This window comes from Sylvia atricapilla, chromosome 5 (assembly GCF_009819655.1).
Source record: "Sylvia atricapilla isolate bSylAtr1 chromosome 5, bSylAtr1.pri, whole genome shotgun sequence".
Classification (NCBI taxonomy): domain Eukaryota; kingdom Metazoa; phylum Chordata; class Aves; order Passeriformes; family Sylviidae; genus Sylvia; species Sylvia atricapilla.
In genome coordinates, this window is record NC_089144.1 from 9,530,830 (window position 1) to 9,555,670 (window position 24,841).

Here is a 24,841-nt window from a genome sequence, read left to right on the forward strand (position 1 = left end):
TTTCTACACAGCAGCAATTCAGCAATTCAGTGTGAGACTTGGCCTTTAATTTGTGGCAGTGAATAAAACACGTGCAATGCTTCCTTCTCAGCTTGCAACTGCGACCCAGCTGGCTCCCAAAATGGTGGGATCTGCGACAGCTACACTGATTTCTCCACTGGCCTCATTGCTGGACAGTGCCGCTGTAAATCATTTGTGGAAGGGGAGCGCTGTGACCTCTGCAAAGAAGGTTTCTATGGCCTGAGTGCTGATGACCCAGCGGGATGTCAGTGTAAGTAAAAACATATGTTCCTTTGTGTGTGATCAAAAGATCTTTGAGGAGCTGTTAGTGCCAGGAGAACTTGGTTTGTGGGATGAATTTTTTTCCCCTTTTTTTCATGTTTTGGCTAAAGGAAAAACATTACTGTAGATTTGGTGTAGCTTGGGGTCCACCAGCCCTTAAAATGCCGTTCACCATTTGATCATTCTAGTGCATTCAGTGGAAATAGCATAATCCTCCTTATTTCTTTTCAATTACAAGTCTCTAGGCCAGGGAGGTTTCACTGGAATGGATGGTAGGCAAAGAATGAAATTAATTTCTGTAATGGGGAATTCAGGGGAAAACTTTAATGTATATATTTAAGTTGAACACTGTGTAAAATACGACTCCAGTCCTGCCTTTGACCCACCTATTTGTGTTTCCCAATCTAGCTTGTGCGTGTAATCCCCTGGGTACCCACCCCGGGGGGAATCCTTGTGATTCGGAGACAGGAAACTGCTATTGTAAGCGTCTGGTGACAGGAAAGCAGTGCAATCAATGTCTGGCAAGTACTTCACCGTAAAATAAATTAGGAGACACTGGTGTGAGGGAGGCTGGAGTGTGGGAAGCCTGGAGGAAGGTGCTGGCCACTGTCTCTGACTGCCTGCTAGCCCATGCCTGGCTGTAAAGGGCACTTTGGGGTGCCAGGAGCCATGAGGTGTGCTGTGTTTTGGGGAGCTGGGATGCATGTTAGGGCAGGCAGGGGCAACCAGTCTAATTCCTGGGACCATAAGAAGTGAGACGTTAGGATACCTGTGGTTGCTCTGAAAATGAGGGATCTAGGGCAGTTCTGCTGAAGTCCTGCCTGGGGTGAAAGACAAAATGGTCAGGGAAACAGTGTTACCAAAAAAATTGCTTTCTAAACAGGCCATTATTTTAGGCAGAGATTATTCCATACACATACATTTCCATGTAGTGTTTATGTGTGCTGGAGTGTTATAGAAACACACTGCCAGATAACTGGATGTGTTTGTACAAACACTGAGAAACTCTTATCTAGCAGTGAACTGCATGGAAAAACCAAACAAGTCTGTCTGTCTCTCTGTCTGTCTATCCAAGCAAGTTGCAAAGCAGTAGCCCTGCAAGGGCAGTGCCCTATATAAATACCTACTACCCCGTGTGTGTCTCTCTTGCCCTTGGAATGGTCAACAAGGTGGGAGGAGAGCAGGAGGGAGGTGGTATTGAGGGTAGACCCGCAGCCAGGGGAGCAGCATTCCAGGGTTGTGGGGCAGTGTGGGGTAGCTTGTGCTGAGTGTTTAAAAATGTGCCTTTGGGTTAGATGGGACTAAGTCTGCACCAGGTTACAGTGGTGGTGATGTTTTCTCTGCAGCCTGAGCACTGGGGCCTGAGCAATGACATGGATGGATGTCGGCCGTGCGACTGTGACCAGGGAGGAGCACTGAACAACAAGTGAGTCTCAGCCCATTTCTTCTCCTGTGTTCACCCAGTGTCATGTTTTTGCAACCACAGCATCCAGGGCTCAATGTGCTCTGGGAGAGGATGTTTGATAGCCATCTTTCTGCTTCAGAAGGTGGTAGATCTTGATTGCAGCAAGGGTGACTGGGGCATCCATGTCTTTTCTGTGCTGGACAACCTCTGTTTGTGCCACTGGTGAACATGTAAAACTGTTTTTAGTGTAGCTCTGCCTTTGTCAGCCAGGGTAAGAACCAGATGTGGATTAAGGTCTGCTTTGGCTGTAACCCGGGGTGTGGTCCATGTCAAAACTTTGCTGTTATAGGATGAAAGCAGGAATCAGGCAGTGACATGGACAGGCTGGTCTTGCTTTGCTCCCAAATCTCCCTTTGGCCAATGTTTCTACCCAGCAGTGGTAGGGGAAGCACACTAGCTGCACAGAACTGCTCTGTCGCCCCAGTGGTGCTGCATGAGGTGGGATGTGGACCTAGAAGTGCCCATTGGGGAGATGGACATTTGTTAGAGAGAATTGTAAGTTTTGAATATGCATCCATCAGTATCAGCATGGAAAGTCATGGTTTAGATGCCCTGTCAGTGGGGTGCTGGGTAGCCAGATTGCTCCTCTGACCAGAGCAGTTCTGTGTGCGCTAGGTGTGTGTCCAAGCCCTGGTTTGTCAACAGCAGCATGTTCTTTTGCTTTTCTTTTCCCCCTCTCCCCTTCCTTCCACAAACCCTTTGAAATGTCGTGCTTTTGTCTAAAGCCACAGAAGTTTCCCAAGGGGGTCAAAGAACTCTTTCCCACTAAAACCCATGGGACCTCACTGGGGGAGTGTGGGACTCATCCTGGTGTGACTCCCATGGGTTGTCACAGCCTACGGACACCCCATCTGCATCAGGGATTGCCGTGGGAATGTCCCACGGGCCGTCCCCGCTGTCTGCTCCCGAGTGAATTATTAGCCCTTGGCAGGCAGCAGTGTGGATGTTAGGGATTATTTACTCCCCCGTGCTGTCTCCCTGTGCACAGATGGGTTACAGCACACAGCTCATAACAGCTCCCCCAGCACAGCTGCTTCCAGGGCTTTGGGGTAACAGCCCAGCCATGGCCCAGCCTGTTTCCCAAGCCCTGAGCCCAGTGATTGCAAAACCATGTGGGGAGGGGATGTGCAGCATCCTGGCACGGGCAGGCAGCAGCTGTGCTTTCCTCCAGCCACAGGAGAGTCACAAAGCCCAGCTCTGGCTCCTGACTTTGCTCTCATGTCATCGGGAAGGGGGAGCTTTGCCTTCCTTGGGGCTCCTCTCCTCAGCTGCTGAATTGCTGCTTTCTGGCTCCTGCTCAGGCTGTGGGATGCTGTGCCTCGCCCAAAATTCATCCCCGTGGTGTAACCCAGGTGGTGGAGTTATTGCCTCCATGGAGGGGAAACTTCCCTCTTCTGGGACAGCTAAGGCACTTCTGGCATCTCAAGGTGAACATTTTAAGTGAGTCTCTGCAACTTCAAAAACAGTTTAAGTTAAAAACTACTCTTTGTCTGGAGTAGTTTGAGGAGCCTGAAAATTGTTCGTAGAAACCAGAGGCATTTACCTTTTGAAAATGTTTCTAAATCCCACTCAAATTTAAAGAAAGAGGTGTATTTTGGTGGACCAAATCACCTTCCTTGGAAAAAGTGTGATTGGGTGTGTGCAAAATTGCAATGTGCTCAAGAGTTCTTCATGATGCAGGGCAGACAGTCTGAGGACAATAAAACAGCTGAAGGCTGCTTGGGGATAGAGTTGTATTGAGTAAAGAAAATGGCTCACTAATGAAAGAAAGGTGTTTGGGTGAAATCTGTGTATCACTCTGGACAGACCTTCTGGTGATGGCCCTGACAACCATGTCACTGGTTGTGTGTGTCCTACTCTAAAGCAGCCAGGGATGGTTTGACCCCCTGTGTAGCTGGTGTCTGGATGCTTTGCAGCAAGTGAGAGCAGCTCAGCATCCTGGGGCATGTAGGGTCATGCATGTTCTTGCTCTGCCTGAGACCATACAAACAGATATGCTGCATGTGTGGCTTGCAAGCTTGGAGCCAAAGGCTGCCCTCAGCTTCACTGGCTATGTCTGGTAGCAAGTAAAGCTCCCAGAACTCCTTGTGTCCCACTGTATCCACAGCATGAAATCCAAATAGAGGAAACTACTTGCAAACTGCCTACTGGAAATGGTTCTGGAACCATGCTTGCTTCCAGCCTGAGCCTAGATGTAGTTTTGGAGAGTGATAGTGGGGTTGAGTCAGGTCTGTACCTGTGGCTGTGCTGCCACGTTAATATTGCAGGTGGCCCAGCTGCAGAGCTTCTCCTGTCTGCTGTGCTCAGAAGTGCTTCTCCTCCTGTGTCGTTGAAAATGTCAAGCAGAAGATAGCTCCAACACTGTCTCAGCGTAGCCAAGATCTTGTTGTAAATTCATTCTTCTTCCATTTTAGCTGCTCAAGTGAATCTGGCCAGTGTGAATGTCGACCCCACATGTTTGGACGTCAGTGCAACCAGGTGGAGCCTGGCTATTACTTCGTTTCACTTGATCATTACATCTACGAGGCCGAGGAAGCCGACTTGGGTCCTGTGAGTAGCAGTTTTAGTGGTTTAGAGTGTCTGGAGAGGTGTGGGAAAGTTGTTTCACTAGTTGACTCCTGGAAGTCTCTTTTATACCCTGTGTGTTTTGCAATTAAAATGTGAAACACGAAACTGAAATGTACCAGAAAACCATTAACCTGTAGCTTTTCAATCTTAGTATCAATGAAAAATGGAGTAATTGAGGGGGGGAGGAATTGCAATTTTTCTTTTTAAACCTTTTTTTTTGATCATAACTGTACAGTTAGTTTTCTGTCACCATCCGTCTCTGTACCCATTGCATATGTACCCACCACATCCACTATTCCTCTTATCTCAAGAAAGGTGGGACACAGACACTGGCTCTTCTGTTTGGTGCCACTTCACTGGGAGTGAGCAAAGCACACATTTAAGCACATTGCCACAGTTTTTATAGTTTCTGTACATCAATAACACATCTTCTATTAATGACTAAAACCAAACTGGTTTTGCAAAAAAACTATTTTCCTAAGTGAGGTTGCCTCTAGCTTGTTTTGCCTGCTGGCATGGTACAACAGGGTCTCTGGCTCTTTCTGTTGCCCATCACACAGCCTTGCTTTCAGTTCATTAACAGCAGCTAGGTGATTGTATCAATCACTTTTGCCTCCAGCAACGAGTCAGGGAGATGGAAATAATGGTTTCTCTAAAGCAGCAGATCCTTGTCTGCCTACAATCAGGGCACTTTGTGCCGTAATTTATTTATTTTGAGTAAAATGCAGCCGTTTTGCAGTTTTAGCCAAGGCAGAGGGTATTTGCACTCAGATACTGCAGAAAGGGAAGACAGCACAGAGCAGAAGTTGTACCACAGCAGAGGGCACATGAGGTGGCACAGGGGTTTTTGGTGCATTTATGTCTGCTCTGCTGGAGAGGTGGTACCCAAGGCCCTTTCAAGGCTCAGGGATGGAGAAGCCCAGCACAAAAATCCACCCTGCCAGACAGAGGAAGATGATGTGCTGCTGGTTTGCCTTTCAAACCTCTGAATTCCCAGGTAGGGGCCCAACACAAGACAAAGTACAGTGGCACAGAGTTGCAGGGATTATTGACAGGCAGTGCCAGGCCCCTGTGCTTCTACAGCTCTACAGCTGCACACTCTTGCTCACATCCTGCCTGCCATCTTTTCTGGGGAGCTCTGATCTTTGTGCAAAGCCAAAGGCTAATAACTTACAGCCAGGCTCTATTCAAAGAGTGTGAGAGTACATGGGGGGACATCCTGAAGTGATACGTATGTATGTAGACATTTCCTTGCATTTTATCCCTTTCTACTGAAGCAGCTTCCTTAGGAATGCACAGGATGTTGTTCTATGGAGAGAACTATTTGTGGATACAGATTCATTTGAAACAGGAAATTTGAGCACCATGATTCCATTTTGTTACCTTTTTCCTCTTCTTTGCTTTATATAAAAAAAAAAAAAGATTAAAACCCTGACGCTTCAGATTGAAAAAGGTAGACCATGTGTTGATTTGGCTATTAAATATCTATCAATTATTAGGATCTCTATTCACTCTCACCCTGCTCATGATCTGCTTTTCCAGTGTTATTTTGAGCAGCAGTTAGGTTTGAAACATCCTGATATATTCAGGAGGCAATTAGCACTCAGGCTTGGCTGGTTAATGGAACAGCAATGTGCCACAGCAGTAAATCCTACTGCTACAAGTGCAATGTAGAAATCTGCATGGTGAATGAGATGTCATAGCTGGTGAATTAGTTGCTCACATCAAGTTTTTAAATTTAATTCTGCACTGTAGCAGAGAAATAAATGAAGAGTTGTGCAGTCTGTTTTGCTGTTTCTCTCTTGCATTTGTTATGTTGTTAAGTGAAAGGGCAACAGTGTGCACACATATGGATTTAAAAGAATTTGTGTTGTCTGGGATGTAAACAGTGGATACTGCAATCCTGAAGTCATCCATCAGGAGAACTCCACACTTCGTGTACTCCCGTGGGACTTTCAGATTTAGTGGATTAGTATTGAAATATCTGTTCCCTGTTGTGTAGGGAGTGAACATAATAGAGCGCCAGTACACGCCAGACCGCACACCGTCATGGACAGGCATTGGATTTGTGAGAGTCCCTGAGGGGGGATACCTGGAATTCCACATTGACAACATCCCCTACTCCATGGAGTATGATGTTCTGATCCGCTACGAGCCGCAGGTGGGTCTGTGAGTATGGGCATTGCTGCCTCCCAGCAGGTGCTGGCTGTCCTGGTGCACAACTGACATGAGCCTGGCACTTCAAAGAGTCATCAGGGCTCACGGACAAGGACAGGTGCTCGGTTAAATGTCTTGAGATGTGTGAAAATCCAAAATGATGTTGACTATTTCTAGTACTATTTGCATTAGGGTTTGTTTCACTATTGCATTGTTTCAGCACCTGTTTAATGAGCAAATTAAAAAGTGACAAGTCCCATCAGGACAGATTAGACAATTTGTTACTGGCCAGATGGGCATCATGCACCTCAGGAAGCAAATTACCCATCTTGGATGTTGAATGCCTGCAGCCAAGAGTGTGCAAGCAATTGGCTTTGATAATTTGCAGAGTAAAGGCAAAGAGGAAAATCTCCCCATCTTCTTGCCTAGAGTTTGGCAGCAACTAAGTGCAGTGAATACTCATATACAGGACCCAGAGGTGAGGGGAGAGGAGGTCACCAAACCCCCTGGTGATGCCATAATGCTAATGGAGCTCCTGGCCACCTACACCTTGCCCTCAGCCCACACCTGCAGTAAACTCCCCATTGATGCTGCAGCTGTAGCCTCGTCCTCCTTGAAGCACAGTGACCAGCTATTCTGTGCTCATGCTTTTCCTGGCCTGAGCTCTGGATGCCTCCAGGAGTTTATGACTATTACTTGATACAGATGAGCCCTTTTTTTCCCCCTAGTTGCCTGATCAGTGGGAAAAAGCTGTGATCAATGTCTCGCGCCCAGGCAAGATTTCCACGGGTAGCCGGTGTGGCAACACAGTTCCTGATGATGATAATCAAGTGGTCTCACTGTCACCTGGGTCCAGGTTGGTGTAACTGGATGGGCAAAAGGAGAGGAAAAAAAAATTGAAGTGCAATAATGTCACATTTTCAGTTTGCTGTAACCTCTGTGAAAATAGGCAAAAAATAATTTCCAGTGTGTTATAAAAGACGCATTTAGTAGTGTGTCTGTAGACTCAAAGCTTTTAAGTTTATTCTCATTTTCTGATACAGTTTGTTCATTGAGTAGGGGGAGGGGGAGGTGTTTGCACAGTGAACACTGGTTTGACTCTTTACCTTGCTGATAACCTTTTCCAGTTCTGACTTCCACAAGCCTCCAAACCGCCTCTCCCATATCGCAGCTTTTGTTCTGTTGGGTCTTGGCTGCTTTCCTTTATCTTGATTGCTTTATAGGAGCACATGAAATGCTTTATGGTGCCGTATGTTTGAAGTCAGGAGTGTTTCCTGTTCCTCATTCAGATACGTTGTTCTGCCACGGCCCGTGTGCTTTGAGAAGGGGCTGAATTACACCATCCGCCTGGAGCTGCCCCAGTACTCCTCGGTGGATACGGAGACAGAGAACCCCTACACACTCATTGACTCTGTGAGCAGAATTTATTTCAGGGATGCTCTTAAAAGCCTGGAAGTTTGCATGTCCCCTGGCACGTGTCTGTGTAAATTCAAACTAGTATTTTGCAGCGTTGTTCCTTACAGCTGAAGTCAGATTTCAGCTGAACAATGTAATACAGAGGAGGTTTCTTCAAAAGTTCCTCAAAGTATCTGAGTTGTTTTCCTGCAAAGAGGCATTTGAGGTATTTTGCAGGACTGCAGCTAGTCCACAGACCTATGGTTTCTTTAGGGAGGCTGAACTGTATCATGTAAGTCATGAATGAAAATCAATGTCAGTGTCAATCTTCTTTAGAATGGATAGAATTTGGTAGATTTGGTAAGATACCAAATCTTGTCAGATACCAGAAGTATTCCACCAAAACTAGAGAAAAACTGTCATTTACCTTCCAAATTCTGTCTGGCTGCTTGCTTTTCAGCCAAAAAAAAGGTTAGAAACTGGGATAATACTGAATTTTCACAATTTTGGTGGAGGCTGTTTATAAGCAGTGACACTTCCTCATTGCAAAATTGTTTTGTAGCTTGTTCTCATGCCATACTGCAAATCGCTGGACATATTCACAGTGGGAGGCTCGGGCGAAGACGTGGTCACGAACAGTGCTTGGGAAACTTTCCAAAGATACCGGTGTTTGGAAAACAGCAGGAGCGTTGTGAAAACTCCCATGACAGATGTCTGCAAGAACATAATATTCAGCATTTCTGCACTGCTGCATGAGACTGCGTTATGTACGTAGCCACCTACTCGTGCCTGGGAGCTGGATGGTGCTTGCAGGCAGAGCAGTTTGCATGGGGGAGGCGTGTACATGGGATGAGGCAGGGGATTCATGTCTTGTGTCACATTGCTCACTCTCTCCAATGTTTTTCTCTGCTCAGCATGCCAGTGTGACCCGCAGGGCTCCCTGAGTTCCGTGTGTGACCCCAACGGAGGACAGTGCCAGTGTCGTCCCAACGTTGTTGGAAGACAGTGTGACAGATGTGCCCCCGGCACCTTTGGGTTTGGGCCAAGTGGATGCCGACGTATGTTAAACCCTCGGCTCTGGGCTGTGCTGTGCTTGGGGCCCTGAGTTTATGGGCTTGTCATGGAAACTCAGCCCCTGTCCTGCTCTCCTTGCAGCGTGCGAGTGCCACGTCCGAGGCTCCTACAACGCCTTCTGCGACGTGGAGACGGGCCAGTGCCACTGCTTCCCTGGGGTGTACGGGCGGCAGTGCGACCGCTGCCTGCCCAGCTTCTGGGGCTTCCCCAGCTGCCAGCCCTGCCACTGCAATGGCCACGCTGATGACTGCAACCCCTACACCGGGGAGTGCCTCAGCTGCCGGGACCACACTGCGGGGCACAACTGTGAGAGGTATGGCACTGTCTCCTTTCCCTGGCCCTTCTCCTTCCCCACAGCACCTGGTCCCTCTGGTGCTGGAGCTCGGGCAGGTGTTAAGCCACAGGGAAAGTGCCTTGGTCTGGGGAGTCAGAGAAGCACTTGCAGTCCTGGAGATGGACGGAAGTGGGGATCCCCTCTGCCCTGCCCACAGCCTTGCACCTCACAACAGTGCCTGCATAAGTAACCAAGTGCACGCTGCAGGACCCCAAGCCTTTAGTGAGCCATTGCAAGCCTTCTGAGAGGCCTTGCAGTGGCTGGGCTGGCATCCAACCTTGGGTCTCCTGCTCCTACGCTAGCGTAAACCAGGCAAATCTGTAACTGTGGACACAGCTGCTGGGAGTGTGAGTGGTAAGGGAGAGCCATAAGGATGTTTCTGCCCTTTGCTTCTTCACAGTGGTCGAAAATCTGAGCTTAGTTCCAGCAAGGCTGCAGTGTGTTTGTCTGCAGTCCCTGCATGTTGTGTACCCTGTTGTGTAGGTGCCAGGCTGGCTACTATGGAGACCCCATCCTGGGATCTGGTGACCACTGCCGCCCCTGCCCCTGCCCCGACGGCCCCGAGAGTGGACGCCAGTTTGCCAGTGGCTGTTACCAGGATCCAATCACACTGCAAGTCGTGTGTGTCTGTAGTGTGGGATACATAGGTACTTGGTGGGGGTATGGAGGGGTGGCTGGTCGGGTTGAACCTCTCAGGGAGAGGCTGTGTTCATGTGAGTTAGATGTGACCACAGCACCAGCATCGGTGGGTTGTTGCTGGGGGTTGCCTGGCTTTGAAGGTGCCAGGGCAGAGTGGCTTGTGTGGGTGATGCCACCACGACCATGAACCTCATCTCCAGCAGTGTGGTGAGGGACGACCAGTGCTCAGCAAAGGGTGGACAGGACAGCCCTGGAACCGAGGGGATGAGCAGCATACCTTGGTGCCCTGGGTGGTACCATCCGTGCTCTGCGCCAAGTTGCCATGGTGTCACCAAGTGCTGTCTCTGTTTCTTTAAACATGATCCAGTTAATGCCCCCCCAGTAATGGTCTTTATTGCCTTGCTGGGGCCGGGGCTGTGCACTAGGGAGCCGTGGTGGCAATTCCCACTGTGGCTGTTTGTTCAAACAGGCAGTCGATGTGATGAATGTGCGTCTGGCTTCTTTGGGAGCCCTGATGAGGTTGGCGGCGCCTGCCAGCCGTGCCAGTGCAACAACAACATCGACACCACCGACCCAGAGGCCTGTGACAAGAGGACAGGGGCGTGCCTGAAGTGCCTGTATCACACCGAGGGTGAAAACTGCCACCTCTGCAGAGAGGGCTACTACGGCAGTGCCCTGCAGCAGGACTGCAGAAGTGAGTGGGAGACACGGCTGCAGCCCCAGCACCAGCCTTGTCGGGGGAGCAGTGGACACCTAAACACTTCTTACCTGGGGGTGTTTGAGGTGGAGGAAAAACCAAATTACTTCCAGCTGGAATTCCTGCAGCTGGGTGGGGCTCCTGGCCAGGAGAGGGGCTCTTTACATTTGAGAGGCAGGACAGAGACAGCATTTACATTTGCTGAAAGGAGGAGGGTTTTGCAGGAGGGGGGCTGCTTACTCTCTTGATACTGTTAATCTCTTCTCCAGAGAATGTGGTGGGGGGAGAGTTTGGCTTTTGCTTACACCAGGTCCCTGCGGATGTGGTTGGGCAGTGGGAATGATGGCCATGACAGGAAGCTGAAATGGGTGGTGGGGAGGCAGACCCACCTCTCCTGCGGCATCAGGCACAGCCCAGCAGGACAGGTGGGTCCCTGAACAGGTGAGCTTGTTGTTGGCCAATTGACCACTTCAGGCAGATCTGCCACCGTAGCTGACTGACCAGAGCTGGGCAGAGCTGGGCTTGGTTCTACAGAGGGAGGAATGAAGAGCAGGGATGGCTGGGCTGCTTGACTGAGGGACCCCTGTGGCCTTCTGTGTGCTGGGGCAGAAGCTGTAGAGGTGGCCAGCTGTGGGATGTGGGACTCTTGAGCAGCATGGGGTATTGGGCCAGCCATGTTGGGCATGCCATGTTGGGCCAGCCAGGCCCAGCCACTGGCATTAGAGCATGCCCACCCCTCTGCAGACTGGGCAGATAAACCATTTGTGAAGTCGGGGCAGTCTGCTAGCAGGGCCAGGCTGACACGGACGCGCCGTGCTCTTTCCCTCACAGAGTGCGTCTGCAACTACCTGGGCACGGTGCGGGAGGACTGCGAGGGCTCGGGGAGCTGCCGCTGCGAGGCGGCCACGGGGCAGTGCCGGTGCCTGCCCAACGTGGTGGGGCTGACGTGTGACCGCTGTGCCCCGCACACGTGGCGGCTGGCCAGCGGCACGGGCTGCGAGCGCTGTGACTGCGACCCCGCGCGATCCCTCGGTCCCGCCTGCAACGAGGTGAGGAGCACGGGCGTGTGCCCGGGGCTTGGCCGCTGCCCTGCTGCAGGGTGGAGCTGCTGAGGGGCTGCCACCGCCTGATGGGTTTGGTTTTTGGCTTTGGCAGTTCACCGGGCAGTGCCACTGCATGCCGGGTTTCGGAGGCCGGACCTGCCGGGAGTGCCAGGAGCTCTTCTGGGGTGACCCGAGTGTGGAGTGCTTAGGTGAGTCCAACCCTGGTGACTGATCCGTCTGCTGCTTTGGGAAATCTCTGTGTGGCTGGGCACACTGTTACACCCCAGCTCACTGGGACACCCCTGCCAGGAGCCACCCACTAGAGCCTTGGAAAAGGGAAAAAGGCGTGGTGGGGTCCTGCTCTGGGGTTTTGGTGCCTTGGGGGATGGGACGTGTGGCAGGAGCCCAGCCTTGTGCTTGTCTGTGTTTTTCTTGTCTGACCTTTATTTAGAAACAAACCTCTCTGTTTAGAAGCAGCTCTTTCTTAAGGGTAAGGTTGCAATGCTGTCAGGTAAGCCAGCATGATAAGAAAACATATCACAAGCATTTGAGATTTAGAATTGGTCTGGAAAGTAGTTTCCTTTGCCTTTCAATTGTATGTAGCTGAAGACCACTGTCTCTTGTGTCTTCTTATGGAGACTGGAAGTTTTTTATTTAGTAGGAGACTTTCCTTTTATTTCAGATGAAAATAAAGGAGAAAGCAGAGACTATGCAATGGTTTAGCCATAGCTACATGCTGCAAAACAGGGCACTGTGAAGTAGGTTGTTTAGAAAACTGGATGGCCTCTGTCCTTTCATTATAAACAAGTCTGTTCATTAGCTGGAAAAGAAACTTCAAACATTGTCCAGACCAGAACAAACTTGTATCTCTGATCTGTTCAAATAGGAGCCTTTGCCAGGAGAGTTTGCAATAGATAGGTATTTTTTCCTGCAAGGTGGAATGTGCCTGCTGTGGTCTTTAATAAATCTCTTACAATAGAGATACCTTAGAGCCCATTATCTTGGTAAATAGGCAGATCACAGCTTCTTGGTTACTGCAGCAGATGAAAGGGCTGGGGAATTGTCCCAGTTCCTGAGTACATATTGGGTTTCTTGGGGGAAAGGCTGCCTTTCCAAAGGCTGTGTGTGTTCTGACATGGTAAAGGGGTGTGCTGACCCTGCTGGCTCCAGGGCAGGGATTGTCTCTTGCTATCAGTTGTCTCCATCAGAGTTTATTGATGGAGTCCATCTGCATACCTTATCAGCAGGATTTTGCAGCATACCGTAATTTCTGATCTCTTGTGGAGTTTCTGTTGTCTTTTGAACATGCGAAAACCTGTTTTAATGTTTCCAAAGTAAAGAGAGACTATATTCTTCAGAGCCTGTTCTTACCGTGAAAGATCTACACTCCCCATCCAGCCGCCTATCCCTCCTGTGCCCCAGTGATAGAGGAGAATCCCTTGGGTGGAAAGGCAGATTTTCCTTCATGATTGCATCCAACAGGAGGTCTCTGTGGCAGGTGGGGAGAGCTGCTGCCCAGGGCTGAGCAGTGGCAGCCTGCAGCATGATGCTCTGGACAGGCTCCAAGTGTGTGCTGGCTCGTGGAACACATCCAGCTGGGTGCTGCTGCAGACTCTCCCCGTGTGGTGGGGTCAGTGCCTCCTGCCTGTCTCTTATCTTTCCTTGGCAAGAAGACAATTGGCTTCTCAGCCCTGATTTAGCCCCAGGGAGTGAGTGGTGGTGTTCAGGCTGGCAGACCTGCAGCTGCTGCGTGGGCAGGTAGCAGTTCTCAGGAGTGAGCGGGGTGGAAGCAAACTGTAAAACTGTGCCGTTTAAGGAGCAGTGTCCCTGGAAAATAGCTGAGATCTGGCCTGCAGCCAAAGCCAAGCTGGAACTGAGACAAGGCTTTGTCACAAAGACAACTGCTCCAGTTGTAGGGAACATGTGGAATCCTGCCATGGCATTCACCACCTGGTGTGTTCTTGCTGGCCCAAGCAGCCAGTATGGCCACGTTTTGTGCTGCATTCAGGAGCAAAATAGAAACCAATCTGGATGGGGAAGAGTAAAAACTCTGAACCATGTGAGTGTGGACACAACCAAGTTGATGCAGAGGTGTGGACATTCTCCCAAAGGACTCCAGCATGGCGTCCTCCACTCTCGAGGGCAAGTGGCTCCTGCTCAAGGTTGGAAACTACAGGGTGAATCAATTACTCCAAGGACAGTGTTGTGTGATCTCTTCACAAGAGGTCTTCAGGTTTTTGGCATCAAGAAACACAAGCTCCTGATGAGAAATGGGGATCATACTGCTCATGTTGCTTTGATAACTTTTACAATACTGAAAAATCCAAAGTACCTGCAAAATAGGCTCTGGACATAGCTGTGTGGAGGTGTGCAAAATGGCCCATCTAGGACAGGCTGGGGGCTGCAGCTCTCCGTGAACTCGGAGAGCACTCTCTCGGGCACTTGCAGCAGCAGTGAGTTGTGGATGTGGCCCAGGTCACAGTACACCACTGGAAACCAGGCTCTAGGGCACTGTTCCCTGCCATCCCCATTGCCAGCTGCTGCCCCGTGGTGAAGATCAGACATGGTGAAGCAGAAGCCAGGGAAGGCAGGTTTTTGTACGTGGTCTGGGTGCTTTGATTTACAGCCTGTGCCCTCTGCTATGGAAAGTGTCATCCAGTGTCTCCTCTCTGTGTGTCCACGGAGATCACAGTGACACCACCCCACTGGGGCAGGCTGAGGTGGATGCCTGTGTTTGAACAGCATCTTGAACCCACAGCACGGGGTGCACTTCAGCACTCACAAATGTCCACTGGGCATTAGACACACAGACTGTGGGTTTTGTCTTCAGAGACTGTTTACTCCCTGTGCTTTGAAGAAGAACAACATTCTCTCACTGAATTTAAAATGATGCCTGAAACAAGCACAGCAGAGGCACAGAGGATAGGAAAGAGCCCAGCATTTCTCTCTTGGCCTCTGGCAGGTCCCTGGGAGGATTACAGTGGGCAGGAGCTGTGCTGTGAGCATCACCTGCTCTGGGGGCAGTGCCAGCCCCTTGGCAAGACTCTTCTGCCATTGCTCCAGCCTCGAGCTGTCTGCAGCTCCGCCCGAGTCTGTGCATGAACGTCTGCATGTGCATAAAAATCCTTCCTAAGGTAGTAAATAATAGCACTACAGGGTTCGTAAAATTCAGGTCTCCCAGGCATTCTGCTGGAGCTTTTCCAAAGCCTGGCAACTAAAGTTAAAGTGCAGGACTCGGCATGCTTAGTTCTGCACCAGCTTCAGCCCACAAAGCACGTCTCCAGCAGAAGGCTCCAGGCTCCTGGGAGGCCTGAGATGTGGAGTGGCTGCAGATGCAGCTCAAACAATGCCTTTGCACAGTAGATATTTGAAGTTTATATTTCATCTAATATGAAGGAGATGGCCATTTTACTGTCATTACTGCTGTAATAAATTTAAAAAGCAGACCAGAGGGCAGTTAGTAGGAGGTACTGTGTGAGTTTGGAAGTTAGGTGGTGTTGTTGTAGCCCCTTCATAAGAAGCATGTCCTGTGTTGGACATGAGTATCAAGTCCTATTGAAAAATCACAGAATTTAATTGAACTATGATAAAAAAGTCATGTTTTTTGTCAAGTACACACTGCATGCATTGACAAGAATGGGGTTTTTTGTCAGTTTTTTGTCTTTGTTACGTGGCTGGTGCAGAAACAGCTGTTCACGGAAAATTGCTCTATTCCCATTAAAGCATAAGTTTTCTACTCTTAAAATTTAACACCTGGGTCTTAAACTAGTCACATAGGCTGCTTTTATAGGAGATGCTTTTGGTGTTGAGAGAAGTCTACCAGATGTCTTGTTTTCTTCTATGAGAGTGCCTAAAGGAAGTCAGACAAGTTCTATAGTAAAGAAAATACAATTTTCACTTTGAGTTTCATAATTTTAATTGACCTGGGGTCATAAAATGTTGTAATATGTACTGATTCCAGAAAACTATCCTTTTGGCACGGTCTGCTAGCATGTTAAGATGCAGCAAAACTCCAGTAATTTTAGGCTGGGACCTTATCTTAGCATTCCTACTGAAAATCACAGTGCTGTGGAGTTAGCACTATGTTTGCAGGGTAACTTGAATCAATAGCTGATTATTCAAAGAAATTTGCTAGCTCTGCAAAACTTTCAACCTTACAAATTGTTGAATGGTTTTCTTATCACAGTGCCTCACTACCGCTGGGAAATGATGCCAGGAAATCATGTTTGAACAAAACCTTTGTGTTTTTTTTCCTGTGGAGGAGTTAAACATTTGATGCTCGCCGCCCTCAGTCTCAAGCAGTAAAAAAATATTTCTGGAAAAATTATTTCCATTCGGCGTAGGATGATGTATAACACTTGTTTTTTCCTGGCATCCCCCAGTAAGGAACTGAGCACTGATACTGGTCTTCATACAGCCCATTCAGTATCCATTCTATCACGTCTGCTGTAGTATCAAGTGCTCTGACACACCTGAATTTAAATTAAGTGGTGTGCAAATATACTGCATATTGAATTATGGTGGCTTAAATGGAAGTGAATTCTGAAAGTTTTAAATCAGAGGAAAAGATAGCAGAGCTGTCAGAGTAGGTGAAAGACAAAGCAATTCTCACAGATCCTTTTGAGCTAAAGCAAACCTCTTGAGTTAGTTATTTGCTTCTTTTGGATTTCTCATCAGGTTTTTACGTGACTGCATACTGCATTTGGTATACATATTTGAGAGTTAATTCTATCTTTATGATCAGGAAAAAGGAGGAAGAGAAATGCACTGATGAAGGTGATACAAAAATTACCCACGGATATTCAGCGTGTGCATGCACATACGTGCACATGCATTTGTAAACAAATAGAGCTACAATCCTTTATACTCATAATCTGCTAATCAGCAGATCCTGACTAAAGAATTTGGCTGAAACCTTTCCTGTCAAAAATATGATTTCCCTGAAGTTGAAGTATGCCACAGAAAAATCGCTGATTGAGTTACACACTCCATTAAAGAAAACAGTACGCCCAGTTCCAAAATGACATTTCAAAACAGAAACCTATTGTTTAATTTAGTAAATGCTCCTTTGAAAACCCTTAAATCTTGGGCCAATGATTTCAAAAGACTTCTTTTTCTCCACTCTGTTTTCCATGGGAGGTACTGCAATGTCCTGCTCTGCTTGCAGATTTGGAGCCTGTCTAACACTGACCTTCAATGAAAGCAGCCATGTCTGCATTAACTTTCAGCCCTTCGCTTTGGCTTTGGGCCATCTGTCTGCATGGAAACTAATCAACCATTTGTCTTGAAGGCATTTCCAACTCAAAGTGGTCAAGGCATCCAAGTATCTTGAAGGAAACTCAACATCTGTTTGATTTTGCCGTGGAAAATGAACTACTTTCCCAGTTTCTTGTCTTGTAAGCATAGGGAAGCCACATAAAAGGAGTTTACAGGACTTTGTCTTTCCCTTTACCACATATACTATGGTAAGAGTATAAAGCTGTTGGTAGCTACTGAGCTGAAAAATTTCTGCATCCCTAGATGTGCCTGTGTGTTTCTTGTTCTTGAAAAAGTTCAGATTAACCAGGCATACACTAACTCTGGATGCGTTGTATTATCAGGTCTTACATCAGACTTAGGAGTGTGCTGGTTCAAGCCAGAATCTCCTGAGCAAAGCAATACTTTGAAGGTTGTGTTTGAGTTAGCCTGTTTGGGTACAGCAGGAGCAGAACTGCTGTAACAGCAGTCTCAGGACTGGACTGCTTTTGTGTCACACAATGGCCATAGGAATAGTTGGACATGCCAAAGGAGGTGTTGGAGGAACAAGAACTCTTCTGTGGCTAGAAGTGATGATGGGGTACTTTGGTCAAACTGATACTGGGCATGATGGATGGTTCTGGATCATTCTGACATGGTGTTTGCTCTGTTTCTAGCAGGTGATAGGAATCAAGGTATCTCTGGTATTCACAACCCAGTTCATTGGCAGTGATAATTGAATGTCACAGGAATTTTTTTGGTGCATGTGCATCCACCGTTGTAAATGATGGATGCATAACTCAGTTGTTCTTCTGTGAGCTATTTGCCAATCCTGTGCCAGTCTTTTGCAGTCTGTGCCAGCTTGGAGATCCTTCTTTCATTTCACATCCATACTGTCACTGTGTGCTTTTGTTCCTTTGGGATGAAGTCATGCCCTTCAGTCCAAGAGACTGAAGCCAGTGGGTTCTAGGCAGGCATTGCCTGAGGCAGAGGTGAAAGCTGGCACTGAGCTATTTGCCTGGTGGACTGCAGTGTTCAAGGTGCTCCTCACTACCTAGAAGGCTTTCCATGACATTGGCTCGGGCTTGCTTTCCTTCTCTTGAGAACTAGCCACAACTGAAGTGATTAGAAGGTTTGATCCCCACCATGGTGTAAAGAGAAGGTGCTCTTCTTCAGTGGCCTTGAACATGCTCCTTGCTGGGGTGTAAAATGCCTGGTGGTGGTGTCCAGGGCACAAGGTGCAGGACTTATCCACTAGAAGGGTTAGAGATGGTTAGGGGTGAAAACTGGCATGGTCCTGTATGTGGTTAATGTCTTGGGAAGATAATGAAAAAGAGGAAGTGCAATATGAAACCAGCACTTTTGAAAGCCATTTTATATACATTTCATTCAGGGGACTGAGGTAATTCAGAGCCAGGATTGCCTGTTTCTGGGCTTTATATAAAATCTTAAAAGGGAGAAATAACACACAGTAATGTTTCTGGCTGCCTTGTGCAATTTTCTCATGGTCCTGCAAAGCTCGGTTTGGGAGTTTTGTAGGACTGGATTCTTCCAACTGTTGTGCTGCATTTAGAATAAATTGCTTCTTTGCTCTTATCACCTCTCAACAGGCAACTGTGGAGTTTGTGTTTTCACTTTGTGAACATTATGTTAGTACCTAAATTATTTTCTCTTCTTCCTTAGTATTTTCTGGTTCCAGAGATTTTGGAATCCACTTTGCCATGCAAATGCTACTAAAACCATGTCATATGCTTTTCCTGAACATTCACATATTCAGGAGCAGAATTACCAACATGGGGTTAAGGGTTTTTTTGGTTTTTTTTTTTTTTCACATTAAGCCTTTCCAATCCGCAAGTAAATACAGTGATCTGATTTGCCAGCAGCAAGCATTCATGTAACGTGATCAGACCTTAGGATCTTTGAGGAAAACCACATGCCATTTAGCCTCTTTCTATACAGAGGAATTCAGACAATTCATCATTATATCAAGGGCCTTATTAGTTGACAGAAGGGTTAACTGACCTTCAAACAGGACCTCAACGGTTTGCCCCCAGGGAACATATTCCATGGTGAGTTGACTACTTAAGCACTTTCGATGTAAAGTAAAAACAATCTCTTGTGTCAGGGTATAATTCAAAGAACAAAGGACCGTTTTGCTCAATTGTGCAGGCACCAGAAGTTATTTTTGTCTCTTGCCTATCATATTCACATTGTACAAGAAAGTAGTTTTGTGTTGAGGAGCGATTTGTTCTGCTGAGGCTCTTTGTGTAATTTTTGAACTGAAGACCACCACTGTATTCTGGCATTGAAGCAAACAATGCACAGTCATGAAAACAGCTTTGTGTTTTGCCCTGTTTTTAAGGGGGCACTTGCTTTGGGTGTATGAATTGATTTATGGGCCCTTTTGAGCCATTTAACCTCCTTTGAGAATGCCTGGTAAATGGATGTGTAAGTGAGGGGTTTTATCAGGTATGCCAGCCCTTTTCCTGTTTAAGGAATGTGTGCCTGACCTGTTCTGGGTGCACTCTGCCATAATGATAGGTAGATGATATTTGTATTTTCCAAGCCTCTCTTTTTGTTGTTTGCTGCCATCTCTTTATTTAAAGCTTTGCATGTTGGTGGTGTCCTCTGCTGCTGCCTCCTGTTTAATTAAGGAGGTCAAGTGGCAGCCTTGCTGCATGGAAACGCTTCTGCTGATAGTGTTATTGTGTACAAAGCGTGTCTGTGCTTTCAGCAGTGACAGTGCATCATTAAGTTAATTGAGTAACTTCTCTCTGCGGTGGGTTAGTGCCAAAGAAGTGCATTTCATGAAAGTGTGAATACTAACTCTGAAGTTGGTGCTCAAAGTGTGAAATAATTTTTTAAAAAATTATAAATCTGTTAAGTGTCCTAATTTCCACTGAGGGTGACATTCAGGGGACGAATAGCGTGGAGGCTCTTGGTCATTAAGACCTCAAACACTACAAGGCTGCCCATGACTGCATTCTTTGTTCTATTCTGCTTTTCACTACCAGATTTTTTTCGGATTTTCTGTATACCCAAAATGTCAGCCCAGTGCCAGCCTCCTCAATGTGTGTTGTGAAGGTTTTCTGACTGTCCATGGCAGGAGCATCTTCTGAGCCAGTCCCTGTACCTCTGCCTAGATCTCAAAGGGCTTTTGCTCCATGGATTTGTCTTGTTCTTGGAAGCCAGTTCAGCTTTTAACACCCACAGTGCCTTGCAGAAGAGAGCTCCTCCACTAAACCAAGTGCTGTGTGATCAGTTATCTCCTTCTAGTGTGCTGTTTGTGGGAGGTGCAGGGGAAGGTGGTTGGGTTTTGATCTGCAGGATTCCTCACTTGGCTGTTACTTCTCTGCTGGAGGAGACAGTAAATGGTTGTTCCTAGTTCAATTTTCCTTTTTCAGTCATGGTTTGCTCTTAAACCCTCTGCTATGTGCCTGCCTGCCATTTCTTTTCCCATCCCGAGAGACTTGCTCTACTCACTCGTCACTGAAGGAGAGAAACTGAGATCTTTGTTTTCAGTTGCTATCCAGCTGACATCTAAACCTTGCAGAAAGTGGTGTCCATCCTTGCTCCCTCATTGTTCCTATTTCCAAGATGTACAAATCCTGGTCTCCCCTAGAGTTTTTTCCCCATCTCTCTCCCCTTTCTCACTCACACTTGCTTCCTCCATACACAAGTGATACATCCATATTTTGCTTTTTATAATTCAGACACTGACCACGTCTGTATTCATTTCACCACTTTATTATAACAGATTTTTTTTTCCACCCTGCCAACATCAAAGTCATTTCCCTCTCCATGGCCTTCACATTTGCCTTTTTTCTCCTCCCAGCCTGTGATTGCAACCCTCGTGGCATTCAGACCCCGCAGTGTGACCGTGCCACTGGGCAGTGTATCTGCAATGAAGGGGTGGAAGGGCTGCACTGTGACAAGTGCTCCCGGGGATACTCAGGCTTCTTCCCTGACTGCGTGCCGTGCCACCAGTGCTTCGCCCTCTGGGATGTGATCATCAGCGAGCTGGCTAATAGGACCCAGCAGTTCTTGGACAGGGCTAACACCCTCAAAATCACTGGAGTCACTGGCCCATACCAGAAGACGCTCAGCACACTGGAGGAGAAGCTCACTGAAATTAAAACCATCATCGCTCAAAATCCAGCAGCCGAGCCCCTGAAGAACATCGGGAATCTCTTCGAGGAAGCAGAGTGAGTACAGTTGTAGTTACATGAACAAGTCTGCCCTGGGAAGGAGTGGGATTTCCAGTGAGCTGGGATTTAATGAGTGACTGAGGTCCCCGTGCTGGGCTGAGGGCACTCCAGCTCCTCTGGCTGGGCAAGGAGGCTGTGGCTGCTGGAGCACCTTGCCATGCTCAGCTCTGAGTGCCCATCCCGGGAGCAGAAACATGGCCAGGGCAGGCAGGAGCAGTGCAGCTGCCACGTGTTGGGCTGGGGTTGTCCTGCTCCCACTGCTCTCCAGGCAGCTAATTACCAGGGAGCCACTCATGCTTGCCTTGTGCTGCCCCAGGGCAAAGGACAAACGCTGCTATTATGTGAGAGAATGAAGAGGGGGAGAGATTAAATTCCTGGATATCCGGGTGTAGCTGATGAGTTGGAAACTTGGGCTCCTTTCCACACTCTGAGCACGTGTGGGGGGAAGCACCAGGTTTATAACAAGGATTGTTACCATTTTTCTCCGGGTAGAAGTCTTGTATTTTCTTTTAGGGCTAAGCATACAAAAGATGGTAGTCTGGAGATGGGGCTGTGTAACATTAAGTAGGATTACAGAGGCTTTCTAGCGCTGTCTGCAACTGCTCCAACTTGCTTGAGCATTGTAAAGGGAGCTGCACAAAGCAAAGGGGTGAGGATTAAAGCACAAATGTCTCAATTAGGAATAGTTTGTGTCCTACGGCTCCCCTCCCTCCTGCTGTAGAGCTGGGGGTTGCTGCTGCTTCTGGACTCTGTGTGTATTGAGGGAGGTCAGAGCAGCTGAGGAGCTGCTTTTCCCTGACATACCTTGTGTATTTCTGTTCTTGCTCCCCTCTGGCTGTGTAGAAAAGTACTGTGCTTTGGAGGAGTCCTGGAAAACAGCAGGCTGTTGGGCTATTGAGAGAGCTGTACATTCATCTTAGATCTTACATACTGCCTTGATTCTTTCAGAATGAGGAAATGCTGGGCTTGATGGGATCACCATGGATGGGAATAGATTCCTGTGCCCACTTCTGTTCCACAGCAGCCTCGAGATGTAATACTCCCTTGCTTTTCCTTTTAGGGTTATCCCATTAGCTGAAGGCTGCTGCATGGCTCACTGAGTGAACGCTTAGAGCAGGAGATTTTCCTTTAAAACCCTGGTGAGGAGGGATCTTTACAGCAGAGTTTAAAGAATCCATTGTGTTAAAATTAAGGCTCCCCCTCCCTGCTTCCTGAAGTTCAAATCTGTCCGATGAGCTCGTAGTAATCAAAACTACATTTGAGCTGTGTGGGATGGGAAACAAATTATGTATGGATCATAGTAGTCAACTCTGACCTATTGCAGTTGCCATGATACTAGAGCATTACACCAGTCCTCTGGAATCTGCCTCCAGTTAATCTTACACAAAGCAGCTGTTTTCTGAGCAATTTGGTGCTTTGGGTTTATAAATGTGCTGTAGATTAAAAAGTAGTTTTGTACAATAAAGGAAACAGAACAGTACTCTAGGTAGGCACGTTGTTACAAATCATTTGAAGCTCCACTGAGGGAGGACACATCCTGCCATGGGAGAGGCTGGACTCATCTCTAGCCACCACGCTCCAGTGAAGTATGAGGCGTTTAACCCTTCTTCCTCCCACGTTGAGTCCTGTGCCTGTTTTACAGAAAGCTGACAGCAGATGTTACAGTGAAGATAGCTGACATAGAAGAGAACTTAGCAGCCTTAGCAGCAAAGAGCAATAGCACAGACATGGACCTGAGTGCGCTGGAGACAGATGCCAAAAGTCTCGACCACGTTGTGAAAGAACTTGCAGAGCAGCTAGAGTTCATCAAGATCTCTGATGTTCGGGGTAAGTTTCACAGGGAGGGGGAGAAAGCGGCAGGGTGGCCAAAGATTTAATTAGTGCATGGGTTTAGGTACCAAATTAATCTTCTAACTCGTAATGAAACACAGTTCCTCAGGGACAGGTTCTTTCTGTGCATTAGCAGAGTTGCTGATGCAGCAGGAATTTTTGCCCCCCTCACCCTTTCTTTCTTACTCTGTACATTTCAAAGCTGGCTCAGATTCTTGAGGGACAGAATCATCTTAAGGCGTCATGCTGAACACGTTGTGGCTGAGACACGACAGAAGAAAGTGCAGCACAAATTTCAAGATATGCCTAGACATCCGCCTTGCAACCCTCAGTCTGTGAAATTGCTGTTTCTGGGGGGGAAAAAAGAGCTCGTGGTAAAGGGCCCAGTTCTTCTGAGCCACCCAAGCCTTGGTACACTGAAATGGGCCAAGAATCAAAATTTGCTGGAGGAAGAGGAATGTCACCAAATTATTTGGAAATTTGGAAAGCTGACTTCAGAGAAAGTATTTTTAATATTTCTGATGAATTTTCTGGTTTGCAGAAAGCCTGAGATTGTTTCCAGTGAACATGGGAGATTTCAGAGTGAGGCCAGTAGCATGTAGAACAGGGGAGTCCCTGACTTTTGGCATTCTGCAAAGGAAAGCTGCCCCGAGGTGCAGAGTATAGCCACCCCCATAGGGTCCCTCACACTCACACGAGGTCTCTCCAGGAGTTGTCCAAAACCAACAGTTCCATAAATCAGCATCTTTCGTCACGCAGTTGTTTCTTTAGGAAAGCTCTGACCAGTTTCCAAGCAGTGACTCCATAAGCCAGACATCCCAGGGCAAGCAATAAGAATTCATGAGATAAGGGAATCCTTAGAATACAGACTGTTCCTCTAAAAATCTTAAAAAGGCTGTATCTCCTTTTGACCTTAAGGCAAGCAGAATTCAGTCACTAGGGTCAAAGAAAGGCTTAACTTCAAAGTCCAGCTTGACACATTGTCCACCAAGCAAAAAAGCATTCTTTTTTTCCTACAAGAGGCCAAATTCTGTCATCCTTGCAATGGCACTGAACACAGCTGCCAAGGCCAGCATTTCACTTAATGTGATATATCATTAGCCCTGACGTGTCATCCGCTAACATCTATAATATATATGGGTCTGGGTTACTTAACAGAGCTCTCATCAGGAATCTCATCTGATTTCTGCAGGAGCCTTGGATAGTATCACCAAGTATTTCCAGATGTCCCTGGAGGCAGAGGAGAGGGTCAATGCCTCCACTGTTGATCCTGATAGCGCCGTGGAGCTGTCAGCGCAAACGCGGCGGGAAGTGGAAGACTTAATCAATGAGAAGGAGGCCCAGTTCAAGGCTAAACAAGAGGAGCAGTCGCGCCTTCTGGATGAACTCGCTGGAAAGCTGCAGAGCCTGGATCTCTCTGAGGTGGCTGAGAAGGTACACAGCTGGGAATTGCTGGGATAAAACCCCTAGCTAAAACAGAGTCGGGTTTGTGATGAAGCGACGGGCACGGAGGAGCTGTAGGGTGTGACGACGTGAGATGTGCAGTTGGTTCATGAAAAATGCACCTTGCTTGGTTGAGCAGCCCCTCGGTTTTGTGGGCTGGAACTGGGTTGTTTAACTGGTGGGCTCTGACATTACTGGCTTTCAAAGACCAGCCTTTCATGTTGGTCTTCCTCCTGCTCTTCCCAGCCCCAACAGAGCACCTGTTTTTGCATCACCCCTGTTCTAACCCCATGTCCTTTGTTAGGGACGGAGTTCCCATGTGCAGAAAAGCGTGGCAAATCTGCTGGGCTGAGAGCCATCCTCTTAAGCGTATCCCAAGTTCAGTGCTTGCTTTCCCTAGGCTCCTCTCTTCCCTTCTGCAGCTCCATTGGGAACACTCTGTGCCTGTACAGCACCCGGCCAGGCTGCACT

The 24,841-nt window shown here is 47.8% G+C and overlaps 1 protein-coding gene across 1 annotated transcript in view; it reads left to right on the forward strand.

Annotated features, from left to right (window-relative positions):
- LAMB1 (laminin subunit beta 1) overlaps positions 1–24,841 on the forward strand; it is a 43,994-nt gene that overhangs the window by 12,615 nt on the left and 6,538 nt on the right. Inside the window, exons 10-26 of the mRNA XM_066318674.1 lie at positions 92–271; positions 691–803; positions 1,629–1,708; positions 4,162–4,297; positions 6,318–6,476; positions 7,201–7,328; positions 7,762–7,885; positions 8,430–8,634; positions 8,782–8,925; positions 9,023–9,254; positions 9,759–9,922; positions 10,384–10,608; positions 11,443–11,660; positions 11,767–11,863; positions 20,725–21,094; positions 22,740–22,924; positions 24,120–24,361. Coding sequence (XP_066174771.1) covers positions 92–271; positions 691–803; positions 1,629–1,708; positions 4,162–4,297; positions 6,318–6,476; positions 7,201–7,328; positions 7,762–7,885; positions 8,430–8,634; positions 8,782–8,925; positions 9,023–9,254; positions 9,759–9,922; positions 10,384–10,608; positions 11,443–11,660; positions 11,767–11,863; positions 20,725–21,094; positions 22,740–22,924; positions 24,120–24,361 — 3,002 coding nt within the window. The remainder of the gene's footprint in view (positions 1–91; positions 272–690; positions 804–1,628; positions 1,709–4,161; positions 4,298–6,317; positions 6,477–7,200; positions 7,329–7,761; positions 7,886–8,429; positions 8,635–8,781; positions 8,926–9,022; positions 9,255–9,758; positions 9,923–10,383; positions 10,609–11,442; positions 11,661–11,766; positions 11,864–20,724; positions 21,095–22,739; positions 22,925–24,119; positions 24,362–24,841) is intronic.